This window comes from Otolemur garnettii, unplaced genomic scaffold, assembly GCF_000181295.1.
Source record: "Otolemur garnettii isolate 467f Iridium unplaced genomic scaffold, OtoGar3 scaffold00029, whole genome shotgun sequence".
In the NCBI taxonomy this organism is placed as follows: domain Eukaryota; kingdom Metazoa; phylum Chordata; class Mammalia; order Primates; family Galagidae; genus Otolemur; species Otolemur garnettii.
This window is the reverse complement of record NW_003852424.1, coordinates 18303206-18317298: the sequence shown is the minus strand read 5'-3', so window position 1 is coordinate 18317298 and position 14093 is coordinate 18303206. Positions and strand designations below refer to the sequence as shown.

Below are 14093 nucleotides of genomic sequence, written 5' to 3'. Positions count from 1 at the left end.
CAAGATTTATGAAATAAAAAGAGAGAAGGCAATATTGGAATAAATACAGAAATTTTAAAAATATTTTTAAAATTATGATAAACTTTATGCTACCAATAAAATTGAAATCATAGACAAAATTAATACCTTCCTAGAAAAAAAGATATCGTAGTAAAACTCATGGAAAAGAAAAAAGAAAAGCATGGACAGACCTAACATTAAAGAAAGGAAATTAGAAGTTTAAAACCTTCCCAAAGATAATAAAACATGCATATTTATCAAGCAAAAATGCATATTGTCAATTTTATAGGAAACCCCTACTGGGATGGATACTGCCAATCTCATAACAAATTTTCCAAAGAATAAAAAATTATAGCACCATCTTACTTATAGACATAGATACAAAAGTCCTATATAAAATAGTATAAATAATAACTAAATTTTACATATACATCTATATGTATTGTACAGGGTGGTCATAAAGTTCATGTGCAATTAAAATTTGCACACAAACTTTATGACTACCCTATATATGTATACATTATATATAAAATATACAGGATGTCTCAAAATCACCATACATAAGGAAAGTGGAAAGTTGCAACTAAATGTACTTTTATTTATAAAATATCCATTATAAAATCTTACAAAATATTCTTTACATGTTGGCCACCTCTGTAAAATTTCATAATTAATTAATTTCTAAATAAAGAAAAGGAACTCAATAAAAAAAATTCTTAAAGCACAGTAAATCACGGATATATCACACAAGAAACCCGAAGGGCTGATGGACATACAAAAAGAATCTCACCCTCACTAGTGAAATCATAAATTAAGTCCAAACATAAATTAAGTCCATAGTTAGGTGCCATTTCAAATCCTCATCAGAAATTATAAATAAAAACTCAGGGAGTTACAGAGCAGTGGGAACTCTTGTTACTGGTGGGATATAAATTGGTGCATTTTCCAGATCTATAGTTACTTAGTAAAATTATAATGTGCATCCCTCACACCAGCATTTCACACCAAGGTATATCACTAAATGAAACTTCAAGGAAACGTGAATAAGAATGTTCACAGCAGTAGTGTTTATATAGGAACAGACAAAAACTAACTTTAAACAGCTTCAATACCTACTCCACAAGACAATGGAGTAATAACACTTTGTATTACTTTTTGCCACAGTGAAGAGTGGTTGAGAGAGGCTTCTAGAGAGACTGTTTGAATTACTGTTCTCTGTGGGATTCTACAAGTCACTTTAACCCTCCCTGTGTCGTAGTTTTCTCATATATAAAGTAAAAATGCTCTCTGAAAAAGGACAGTGGTATAAAACAAGATACCACATGTAGAGTTTTTCTAATATTTGACAGAATGTTCAGTGCATGTAAATCATAGTTCTTGGTACTGGTGAGAGTACATGTTGCTGCCTTGAAGCAAATAATCTGGTTCCATGTGTCAAGATCAACAGCAATCCTAGCAATCTCAGATTTAGGAATGTGTCCAACAGAAATGAAAGCAGCAGGATATAAGGGTGTACAGACTAATTGCAACACTGCTGTAATACCCAAGTGCTGGAAACAGCCTGAAGCTCAATCAGTAGGAATATGGTTATATGTATTTATGGTATGCTGATGGAATATTAGGCAGCTTTAAAAAGTAATGAGTGATACAGAAGAGGCATTCTACATACTACATATTTATAGAAACATAGGGAAAGATATATCTCATTACTTGGAAAAATTGAATTGGAGGAGAGAGGGAGAAACCTTCAACTTTTTCTTTATATACCCTATACTGTTTGATTAAATTTTACTTGTATTATTTCTAATAAAAATCAAGAAACTCAGGCTTTGGAATAAGAAAAATAGTTTTTGTCATGGTTCTAACATTTATTGTCTGGGCTATCTGACTCAAATTCCTAAAATCATTTTGAAAACAGTCCATAATACTTACTGACCTTTCTCTCATTGTGCTAAGAGTTGGCTGAGATACTAACACTAAATACCATATGTTTAATGCCATAACATGGCCCTAAATATGTGCCAGACACGCTAAGTACTTCACACATGCTGATGAATTTTATTTTCATTTTATTTTCAACCTAATGAAATGGGAGCTGTGAATGTTTTAATTTTTCAGATTGGCAAACTGAGTAATGTGAAGTTACCTAGAATAAAATAATAGAGGGAGAACAGGAATTTGAAGAGTTTGCACAGATAACCAGTATACAGTGCTCACATGTAAGCACCAGGATCATACAATGGCTCTACTAAAAATAACTGCACAACTTGTCTGCTTGTGAGCCTGCCCAGGAACAGCTGGTAAAGTTGGTTATTGCTTAAGAATCCTTCCATCACATCATTTAGGAATTCTTCAGTTCACATACCTTGATAGCTCCTTAACATTTTCTTCACATCAAAGTAAAGCTCAGAGACATTGCACGTAGTATGAAGCTCTAAGGAAAAGACCTCTGGTGTTTCCAGCTTCACAGCCCAACTCCTAGAAGAAGCAGAGGCCAAAGACTTCTTCAGTGCCACATTCCATTCTGCTCTATATTCCTTCACCCCTCCTCTCCTGCATTCATACAGGACTTACCTGCTCAAAGTATCTTTCACATCCTATAAAGAAACAAAAACAAAAGTGAGCATGGGGACATCAAGCCACAAGATGGGCACTTGGGGGTGTTCTTTATACTCTTCCCAAAGAAGTAAAGCGAGCAAATACAGCCTTAGCTATTGACAGATACACAGATAGAATAATTTTCCACTAACTTCTGGAAGACTCAGCATGTCAGAATGTTTATCAACCTCTACATCTATTATCTTCCTGGCTGAAGACTGTGGGCTGCTTGAGGAAGATGGCCAGGAGCTTTGTCCATGCTCCCTCTGGCAACACTTGCTTTTGGTAAGGTAATTTCCTTCAGAGTAAGCCCATATTAGAGATCACTTATCACAAAGGTCCTTGGAGGTAAATTCATGCATAGCCCTGAGACTGGGTTACTAAGATGGTGGCTACCGGTATCACAGGATAGTGGAGCAGCCATGCTATACTCTCAGTCTTACGAAATAGCCACCAATTCTGTTAGCTGGAACCAGAATTAACAGCTCCATATGTTTATCTTAATGGACTAGGTCCTTCACACAGCTGTAGAATGCCCTGTAATAGCTCCAGAGCAAAGGCTCTACAAGTAAATCTGAAAAAAAAAGGTTATTAGTCACTTTGGCTGTCCCACTTTACCACTCATAAGTCACTTGGAGGAGTATTTCAGGAGGGAGTCTGTTAGGGTTCTGTGCATGTAAGCCAAGGGGTAAATGATGGCAAATATGATCCCATGATTCCATTTGGCCAAACTATTCATTCACAGGAAGTATATTTTTCTAATTAGCATAAATGTACCCTGTAGACTAGTAAAGGCCATCCTCTGATACTGATAAATAAATATTACTAAAATAAATATTGCTTTAAATTCCCTGCCCTAATGTGCTACTTTTGAGAGAAGGCAGGAAGGCCCTGCCAATCTTCCCAAGCTTCCTTACCATTCTCCTCTTAATAGTTCAGTAACAAATACATTCTTTTTCTGCTCCAAGTATACAGCCTCACCTCTAATAAATTCTGGGCTGAACCCTGACATTTTTCCTCCAGTTCCAGGATGTAGCTCTTGATTTCATGGCTCTTCTGCTCCAGATCAGCCTCCTGGGCCCTCAGTCTCTTCAGAGTCTGCTCTTCTTCTTGCTCCAGCTTCCAGAGGTAAAACTTCTCCTCGTCATGCAGGAAACTATGGAGAGTCTTAAAGTCAGAGTGGATTTTTTGTCTCTGAATCTGTATTTTCTCCTATAGACAAGAAAGTATGGTCAAAAAGGGGAAGCAAATCAAATATCCAGCTATAAATAAACACATAAACTGTGTTATATAGATACAACAGAAATATCATTCGGCTTTAAAAACAAATGGGCCAGGCACAGTGGCTCATGCCTATAATCCTAGTGCTTAGGGAAGCCAAGACAGGAAAATTTCTTGAGCCTAGGTATTAAAGATCAGAAAAAAAAACAACATAGCCAGACTCTATGAAAAGTAAAAAAATTAGCCAGGCATGGTGGCATACACTTGTAGTCCTAGCAACTCAGAAAGCTGAGGCAGGAGGATCTCTTCGGCCCAGGGGTTTAAGGTTACAGTGAGCTATGAGGAGTACGCCACTGCACTCCAGCCTGGGCAACAGAGCGAGACTCAGTCTCTAAAAAATAAATAAATAGAAATGAATGAACATCAATTACAACATGGGTGAATCTTGAAGATATTCTGCTAAGTGAAAATAAGCCAGAAACAAAAGGACAAATATTTTATTCATACATAGTATTTTGGATAGTTAAATTCATAGAGATAGAAAGTGAAATAGTTATTACCAGGTGTTGGGAAGAAGGGAGAATGGGGTGTTATTGTTTAACTGGTATTCAGTTTGGAAGATGAAAAGTTGTGGAAATAGATATGGTGATGGTTGAACAACAATGTGAAAGCACTTTAATGCCACTGAACTGGTAAGTTTTACTTTCTGTATATTCTACCACAAAAAAAAAGTATGATCAACTACTGTTGACATTATGACATAATGACTCCCAGGAGTCATTCAAGCTAGAAGACTATCCCGTTTCCTGTTGCAGTCATGCCTATAAGGTAGGCACTCAGATGTAGAAGTTGTCCCATAATTTCCATAATCACCTGGCTAATTTTTTCAGCCAAGAAAAGTGTGGCATGAGGACAAAGTTCAAACACTTTATCAATTATAAATATAAAAACAAGTTTAACAGCTCAGTGTGGTGGCTCATGCCTATAATCCTAGCACTGTGGGAGGCCAAGGTGGGTAGATTGCATGAGCTCAGGAGTTTGAGACCAGCCTGAGCAAGAGCGAGAGCCTGTCTCTAAAAAATAACTGGGTATTGTGGCAGGCACTTGTACTTCCAGCTATGTGGGAGGCTGAGGCAACAGGATGGCTTGAGCCCAGGTGTTTGAAGTTGCTGTGAGCTATGATGCCACAGTACTCTACCAGGGGTGACAAAATGAAATTGTCTTACAAAAAAAAAAAAATTAACTTGGAATATAAGAAAGTATCAGTATGATGGAATTTCTTCTTGAAGCAAAATCTTACAATATCACAAAGACTGGATTTTAAGACAACCAGGCTAATAGGAAAGCCCATAATCCTTGGCAAGGGGAGGTCTGGGTATGGCAGACTGAGAAATTATGGTTAACTGAGAAATATTCATCCACCAGTCTAGAGTCATCTTAAGCGTTCCTATATGTAAGACTGACAGAAGTCAAGTGATACTCTTAGGGGCTTAGCTTTCATTTGAAGAGATACAAAATTGTAATTTCCATTAGCGCTTTCTAAATTAATGCAGTATTTTGATGATTGTAATGTTGTGGTAGAGGGTTATAAATCTAGGGTGAAGTGGAATCTTTGTGTAGGACACAGGTGTAGCTTTTGCTCTTATATTGACAAGGTTTCCATGTTTGTTAGTTATAATCAAAGTCTTCCCCACAGCCCAAGATTCCAGAAATGAGAGAAGAGTATTCTTGGTGTGGGTGAAAGCTAGAGTAGGCTAGCATTCCCCCTGAAATCTCCAACAGGTTATGGCCCCAATTTTCAGCTCCCCACTGTAATGCCTATGATGGTGAAGGTGGGTTGGAATGTCCAGCAGAGTAGATGATAGTCTGGGAGATATCTAGTTAGAGATCGACAGCTTAGAGATTAAAAATATAAAAATAAGACTAGAAAGCAATTGATAGTTGCCCCTGTAGATATTCTGCAGCCTCAGGCACCTTGACTTGAAGGCTATAACTTTCTTTCATTAAATTTCCCTCACAGTATTCTTGACTTGTAGCTTAGTACTTCCTTGTCCTTCAGCCTCATAACTTTCTTCCCTACACAAAGAACTGCCTGTTTAATTAAAACATGAAGCTGCTACTTTTTTACTTACTTGTAAAAACATGCCCCTGATTCTCTAAATACATAGCCTTGGATACTGGGCTCAGGATGGTGCCTGTTAGCCTCAAGAGGGGTTGATCAGTTGTCTCTTATGGGTCAGCACGCTGTGTGTGTATGTGTGTGTGTAAATTTTGCAGCACTTTTTCGCCTTTTGTCCACCAGACCCTAGGCAGTTGGGCAAGGTTCCCACTTAGGGAGGAACCCCCAGTCCACTGCAATGTAGCTCGGTTCTCTGGTTGCTACAACTTGGGAACTCAAGATCAACATCTATAAACAAAAGGTTATGGCAGAGGTTGGAAAGGACTCCTAAAGGAGGAAAAATAGCTGACCAATGGGATTTGACTACAGACTGATGGATTATATAAGTATTTTCACAAAGGATTGTGTCTCTAATAATGTGGAGACTGGTCAGCCAGGGCAATAGTCTAAAAGACCCTATAGTTTAACAGTAGCAATTCTGTAGGCTTACTTATAACACAATGGATTTTCTTTATCAGCCCCATGGGCTTGAGTACTATGAACTGCAGTTTTGAATGATCCTATTTTCTTAGTGCTCACAAAGGTCCGTTCCTGAACCTATAAGGTTAAGATCCAGACCCTGCACTGTGGTAAATGTGCCAAGCTATTAAACTGAAGCCTGAAAACAGCAAAGTATCTTGAGGAATTTAAGTTTTGTTTGTTTGGTTTTTGTTTTTGTTTTTTTTTTTTAGACAGACTCACTTTGTTGCCCTCAGTAGAGCGTCATGGCATCACAGCTCACAGCAACCTCCAACTCTTGGGCTTAAGCGATTCTCTTGCCTTAGCCTCCCAAGTAGCTGGGAATACAGGTGCCCACCACAACATTCGGCTTTCTTTTTCTTTTTCTTTTATTTGAGACAGAGTCTCACTATGTCACCCTCTGTTGAGTGCAATGGCATCACAGCTCACAGCAACCTCCAACTCTTGGGCTTAAGCAATTCCCTTGCCTCAGCCTCCCAAGTAGCTAGGTGTCCACCACAACGCCTGGCTATTGGCTATTTTTTGTTGTTGTTGTTGCAGTTGTCATTGTTTAGCTGGCCCGAGTTGGGTTTGAACCTGCCAGCTTCGGTGCATGTGGCTGGTGCTGTAACCACTGTGCTATGAGCACTGAGCCTAGAGGTATTTAAAATTTGAAACCCAGTCAAAGGCACACCAATTCTACTGCTCTTGACTAATGTATCAGGAATCCCAGCCAACTATTATTCAAATAGTTGATGATACTTAGACAGGGTTGGTGATAATTTGTCATGGATGTAAACAACTTTGGGTTATAAACACAAATATGTTTATTTCTTTGGGTTTCATCTATTTAGTTGGGTTTAGTGAGAATAAGTCATCATTGTGCTTTACCCTAATCATCCCCATGCCTAAACTCTAGAATGGAAAATTACTTGAGAATTAAAGAACTCACATTCTTACCTTCCATTCAGTTATCTGCAAAGCTGTGGACACCTTCATGTCTATACATTCCTCTTCCAGTTTCTTCAAGTTTGTCACAGATTTCTGGAGCTTTTCCTGAGAGAAGAATTGGGTGCGTAAAATTTATTCAATTTGGCTCTTCATTAGGTACATAAGGGGAATTGCAACCTTCCAAGATGTGTTAGAATAACACTGAATATTTATTAAGTTCTCGCTGTTTTGCCAGGGAGCATGCTAAAGATGGTATGTTCAGTAATATATTGATCCTTTCAGTAACCTTGAACACAAGGTAAGATTTTTAACATCATTTCTGTGCTATAGAAAATGAGGCTTAGGAAGGGGTTGAATAACGAGCTTAAGAGTCTCTGTCTGGCAGAAAGTAGAGCTACCATGTACAATTGCAAGCTAATCTGCTGATTCAGAGCTTGAGCCATACCCACTACTACCCTCTTGACAGGGAAGATTTGCACCTAAAACAAGATAATAATCATCTAAAAGAGGATTTTATAAAACAATGTGCTGAACATAACTAATACCAGGACTGTTTGGCACATGTGGAGTATTGTATTATGGGTGAGTCAGAAAAAATCAGGGTACCAGAAGACGTTAACAGATGATGAGCACTCTGATATATTGAAGAACTGGTATCATAAAACCAACCTAAAATGATTGGTGTTCATATCAGGCTTTGGGTTATTTTTCAAAATATTAACAGTTTATCATATTTTCATTGAAAACAATCTGAAGCTGACCCAAATTGCTAATTGTGGTCATTACTAAAAGAATTGTTCCCTGCCCTCTGTAAACCCAACAGATGTAGTCATTAATTCTCATGTGTTCTTAGCAAAGGGCTCTATGTAACTGTTTTATTGCCCTTGCTATATGCTAAGTGCTCTTCTAGGGTTAGCTTATTTTAATGTCCTTAAAGGTTATAATTATCTCCTGGGTCTGGGTGTTAGAGAGGAAGGGGACTGCTATTAACTCCTTTCCGTTTACAGAACACAGAAAACCAAGGCAGTAAGCCTTAAGTAACTTGCCCAAAATTGCCTATCTGCAGAACTAAGATTTCAACCTCAGCAGTTTGACTTCTGAGGCTTATAACCATTACCCTGTGATGCTCCTTTTCTCACGGCTTGGTGAGGAAATAATTCAAATAGGAATATCCTCATTGCAATTGTTACCTGCTCTGTGGAATTTGAGGAAGAGCTTCCATGTGCTCAGTGGTGGTCAGAATGTTACTGTCCTTATGAAAGATTTAGAGCTTTCATACAAAAGCACCTTTGCCTCATGAAGGAGAAAACAAGGAGTTCCACAGCAGGGACAACATTTTCCTGGAAACTTGGTGAGATAGAGAAGGAAAGAGACAACAGGACTAATGCCCACTCCTTTATTCTACCACAGCAAAGGGCCACCTTCCTTTCTATGTTCTAGGGTAAAATTTAGGAGTTGCCCAAAACTTGTCCCTCTGCTAACACTCTGGCTTTTTTGGGGGGGGGGGGACAGAGTCTCACTTTGTCACCCTTGGTAGAATGCTGTGGCATCATAGCTCACGGCAACCTTAAACTCCTGGGCTAACACAATTGTCTTGCCTCAGCCTCCCAAGTAGCTGGGACTACAGGTGCCCACCACCACACCTGGCTAGTTTTAGAGATGAGGTCTCACTTTGGCTCAAGCTGGTCTCAAACCTGTGAGCTCAGGCAATCCACCTGCCTCAGCCTCCTAAAATGCTGGGATTACAAGCGTGAGCCACCACACTCAGCCTGCTATACCCTCTTCAACCAAGCATTTCTAAATCTTTGACATTTCTTCCTGAATCTTGCTTGAAACTGCCCTCTTTTTTCCCATCTTACAGGAATAGTTTGAATTTAATTCCTTGATATTCCTTTCATTTGGGGGATACCAAAGTGATGTTTTTTTTCTGAGACAGGGTCTCACTCCATCACCTGGGCTACAGTGCAGTAGCATCATCATAGCTCACTGTAACCTCAAACTCTTATACTCAAGTACTCCTCCTACCTCAACCTCCCAAGTAGCTGGGAGTACGGCACGTACTACCACACTTTGCTAATTTCTCTATTTTTTATAGAGATAGGGTCTCGCTATTCTGTTTAGGTTGGCCTTGAACTCCTAATCTCAAGCAATCCTCCCAATTTGGCCTCCCAAAGTGGTAGATTACAGGCATGAGCCACCACCCCAGAGTGATCTTTTCAATGTTACTGACCCTCACTCCCCAAGTGAAAATCCCCCCAGTGGCAGGTACCACTCTGGGCTAGGATTTACACTCTAAGCTTATTTTAAAGTTCTGGGGCCTGACTTTCTTCTCCATTCATCACTGCCCTTCTCTATTTTATACCCTGGTCACACAAGTCAGGAAGGCTCCCACACTGTGCCTTTTCACTTATGGTTGCCTCTACCTGGAATGCTCCACAGGTGGTTAATTTTTATGTGTCTTTCTGGAGTCACTTCTGGGATGAACCACTCTCTACTCCCTGTTGCCCCTCCCCACCACCCAAACCAGGGGACTCTGTAGGCAGTCATTTTTGCTGGCTTGACTTTTATACTAAACTGTGGGATACCTAAAAGGTAATGGGTCTTTTCCTCCTGTGTTTCCAGATTGTCTTGAACATTGTAGTTTCTCAAATTAAATACATGGCTTGAAGCACAAAAAGATATTGGTATTTGGTTTGAGGACAACCTGTCCTAGAGCAGGGAGAAGCTCATGACATGAATGGATAGGACAAGAGACCGACCATCCCAGCGTAGGTCAGGGTGGACAGTGTGGACTTGATTCAGCAAGAATCCATCATAAACTATTTTCCAAAAAAATGACATGATGAAAGCTGTATTTCAGAGTCATAAACTTAGGTTTCAGGCTAAGTAATCTCAAGCCTTTTGAGCAGCAGGAGACTAGTGAAAAAGCTCAGGAAATTTTATCCCAAAATATGACACCTTGTTATAAAGGGTATTTTGAATTAAAGGGCTTTAGAGATCAACAGGCCTTAGAAGGGGCTTTCTCTCTTTCTTCATAAAAAATCAGACCCATCAAAAGAAAAATCAACTTCCCTTCCTCTTCCCTCTTTGTTATCTCAACATATTACAGGAAAGAAGATAAAGAATGAAACCAGACCCAGCCCAAATAATTTTAAATATACCTGTCTCTCAGGTTAATTTAATTTGCAAAGAGAATCATTTACAAATCAATCTGTTTCCCCAATCCATTCATTTCCCACAAATAAGCCAGTCATCCTTCCTAGTAACTACTTATTGCCCCTAAATAGAATTACCCATATTCTTCATCTCCCCTTCCCTCTAAAATGAGGGCTTATAAATTTCTGGACCCCAGTGGGATGTCAGGGAATTACTCTGTGATTCCCTCCATGCTCATGATAAATAAATCTCTTTCTTTCATTAATCTGCCTTATTGTGAATTGATCTTTAAGTGAATTTTACAGGGTAGTGGGGAAATTTCCCCTTGCCCCCATTCACTTACCTTGTAGTCCTGGCATACATCCTCAACCAGAGCTGTGGTGTGATCTTTGTGCTTTGGTGTCCGTTCACAGCGCCAACAGATGAGTTGGCCCTCATCTTCACAGAACAGTTGGAGTGGTTCTCCATGTTCTTCACATGACTTTTCATGATCCATCTCTTTAATGGCTTCAATGAGGTTTCCGAGCTGCTTGTTGGGACGGAGGCTATCTGTGTGAAATGGGGCTCGACACTGGGGACAGTAGAATACCTTCAGCATCAGCTGATTGCAGCTTGACTTCTTAAGGAATTCCATTATACATGAGTGGCAGTAGCTGTGGCCACAATCAATGCTCACTGGGTTAGTCATCAGGTTTAGGCAAATGGAACAGTTGGCTTCCTCCCTCATCTTCTTGGAGCTAGTGGCTGAGGCCATAATTTTTCTTGAACAACTTCAGTATTGGATCTGGAAATAGAGATAAAGCAACCAGAATTTTCCACAGGGATAGAAATAAACCCCACCTGCACTTTTGTGTGATGAGCTGGCTGCTACTAGCCTCCAGAGGTCTGGAAAGGTCAACATAAATGGAAGAAACTGAGGCAAAATTAATGTAAGTAGAGAATTTATTTGGGCCAAGCTTGAAAATAATAAGCCAGAAACATAGATGCAAGTTTCCTAGAATATATCGATAGTTACAAGTGAAATTTCACTTTTTTTGAGAGAGAGAGTTGCCCTCAGTAGAGTACCATGGCCTCATAGCTCACAGCAACCTCCAACCCTTAGGCTCAAGCGATCCTTTTACCTCAGCCTCCCAAGTAGCTGGGACTACAGGCACCAGCTATAACGCCTGGCTATTTTTGGAGACAGGGTCTTGATCTTGCTCAGGCTGGTGTTGAACCTGTAAGCTCAAGCAGTCCACCCGCCTCAGCCTCCCAGAGTGCTAGGATTACAGATGTGAGCCACCACGTCTGGCCTACAAGCAGACCAGCCTGAGCTAGAGGGAGACCTTATCTCTACTAAAAATAGAAAAACTAGCGGGGCATGGTGGCATATGCCTGTAGTCCTAGCTACTCAGGAGGCTAAGGTAAGAGCCTTACTCACTAGACCGCAAGGGTCTGAGTTGCTGTAAGCACTAATGACATGGCACTCTACCCAGGGCAAGAGAGTGAGACTCTGCTGCAAAAAAAAAGAAAGAAAGAAAGAAAAAGAAAAGGAGATGGGAGAGGCAAAGTAACTCATTTCTAATGTTAGACTTACTTTGTCTAGGAGGACATAACCGCCAGAGGCAGTGGAGGAGTGACTAGGAACAAAGGAATCTTTGTCCTTTGCCTTCTATTGTAGCTGCTTCTGAGAACCTAGCCATGTTCTCCCTGTACCCTGCCCCCCAACTCCTGGGACTTTTTATCTGGGAGTGGGGCAGAGTAGGGAGGAAGTTTGGAAAGTGCCCTTTCCTTTGAAATAACAGTGTGTAAAATAAAAGACAGGAATTCCACAATAGTTACCAGATAGGCTGTTTCCTCACACAAACAAGACGTTTCTTGGAGCCACACAGAACGCTTTCTCGATGATGTCTATTCCTTGGCAGGTTCTTTCTCTCTTTCTAAGGCCCAGGGGTGCCTGTTCTGGGCTTTGCTCATATTATACTACAAATCTTCTGAGATTTTGCGTGGAATCTGGTGAAAGAGAAAGCAAACAAGGAGTGAGCTGTAAGGCAAAGTCCTGATCCTTTTCAGAGCTTCAGGGGTCTTGCTGTCAGAAAATGTATTCTCCACACCACCCCCCCAACTACCCCACACTCACATGTCCACCAAGTAAACGTTGGTCTGGAATTTTTCCACAAGCTTCCCAAGTTGGACAGTCATATATTTACTGCTAGTCCGGTTGTAGCTGCCACTTCCTGAGGCCTGGGTGAGGAAGTAAACTCAGACCTGATTAAACTTGAAAGTGAAACTAATGTGGTAGGTGGGGCCTATAAGATTGACAAGAAAACTAGTAACATTATTCATACCTTTTGCACTCAGACACTCAGCTTCTTCTGAAAAAGAGGGGAGAACATCTGAAAAATACCTTTCTTGACAGCAATAGAAAGAAAGGACAAATTAATAACCCAGTGTCTAAAAGCAGGAAGCCTGAAGAGAGTCGATTCATAGACTCAGATTTAAGAGCATTATTCTTTTGCCAGCTCTCTTGGGAATGCATCCGATGATGTTAATTTTTGCTAGTTCCAGGTTACTTATCATTTTACAGTTGTTCTGAAGGGTGTGATGGAAACAGAGGCCTTAATAGCAGTGGGGCTCATTGGCATTACAAAATTCCTCCAAGTCAGCCTCCTGTTCTTCTCTGCCCTGTTGCTGTGTTTCACTTTCCCCCTCCTTGTTCCTCTACAGAACTAAAATACTTTTTTTTCCTTTCTTTCTTTCTTTTTTTTTTTTTTTTGTAAAGACAGAGTCTCACTTTGTCGCCCTTCAGAGAGTGCCTTGGCATTACAGCTCACAGCAACCTCCAACTCCTGAGCTTAGGCGATTTTCTTGCCTCAGCCTCCCGAGTAGCTGGGACTACAGGCACCCACCACAACACCTGGCTATTTTTTTGTTGCAGTTTCAGAAGGGCCGGGTTTGAACCCGTCACTCTGGGTATTTGGGGATGGCGCCCTACCCACTGAGCTACAGGTGCTGCCCAGAACTAAAATGCATTTCAATAGCTAGCATCACTCACCCAGGACAGGAAATGGGAGTCACTAATGGCCCAGCAGTGAGTGCCATCAACTAGGACATGGGTATGACTATAGGGGTTAGGGGAAATTTGCCCTGTCCCTTTAAAGTTTTCCCCTGAAAGCTGAAAGACCAATGCACAATTAAGGCAGATTAATAAGATAAATGATTATTTCCAAATACTATGCACATGGGAGAATCGTAAGAGTGATTATCCAGTATCCCAATGGAATTCAGATGTTTTTATACCTGCTTTTTAGAGAGGAGGAGGAGATAAGTACGGGTAATTTTGTTTAGGGGTAACAAATGGTGTTAGAAAGGATTAGTCAGTGATTTTCAACTGGTGTGCCATAAAAGGATCTCAGTTATGCTGAAAACAGTTTTAAAGATCATAAATTAAATTATTTTGAAAAGAAGTTCAAAGCAAGTGCCAAAGAAGATGAAATATTTAGGAGTCTACCTAACAAAGGATGTGAAAGATCTCTATAAAGAGAACTATGAAACTCTAAGGAAAGAAATA

The 14093-nt window shown here is 40.2% G+C and overlaps 1 protein-coding gene across 1 annotated transcript; it reads right to left on the bottom strand.

Moving 5' to 3' along the window:
• Nucleotides 1–711: 711 nt before the first annotated feature.
• TRIM38 (tripartite motif containing 38) lies at nucleotides 712–12851 on the bottom strand. Its single transcript, XM_023512665.1, has 7 exons — nucleotides 12663–12851; nucleotides 12365–12535; nucleotides 10887–11327; nucleotides 7397–7492; nucleotides 3580–3810; nucleotides 2575–2597; nucleotides 712–2478 (listed from the first exon to the last, which is right to left on the bottom strand). The coding sequence occupies exons 3-7, from the start codon at nucleotides 11295–11297 to the stop codon at nucleotides 2358–2360; spliced, it is 882 nt and encodes a 293-aa protein (XP_023368433.1). The 5' UTR covers nucleotides 11298–11327; nucleotides 12365–12535; nucleotides 12663–12851; the 3' UTR covers nucleotides 712–2357.
• Nucleotides 12852–14093: the final 1242 nt, after the last annotated feature.

Bases quoted from the DNA above. Each gene is read 5' to 3' on its own strand.
- TRIM38 (XM_023512665.1), bottom strand. From the start codon at position 11,297: ATGGCCTCAGCCACTAGCTCCAAGAAGATGAGGGAGGAAGCCAACTGT. The intron at 7,493-10,886 runs GTAAGTGAATGG...TTCTTCTCTCAG, and splicing joins ATGTATGCCAGGACTACAAG to GAAAAGCTCCAGAAATCTGT. The intron at 2,479-2,574 runs GTAAGTCCTGTA...TGCTTCTTCTAG, and splicing joins GTGAAAGATACTTTGAGCAG to GAGTTGGGCTGTGAAGCTGG.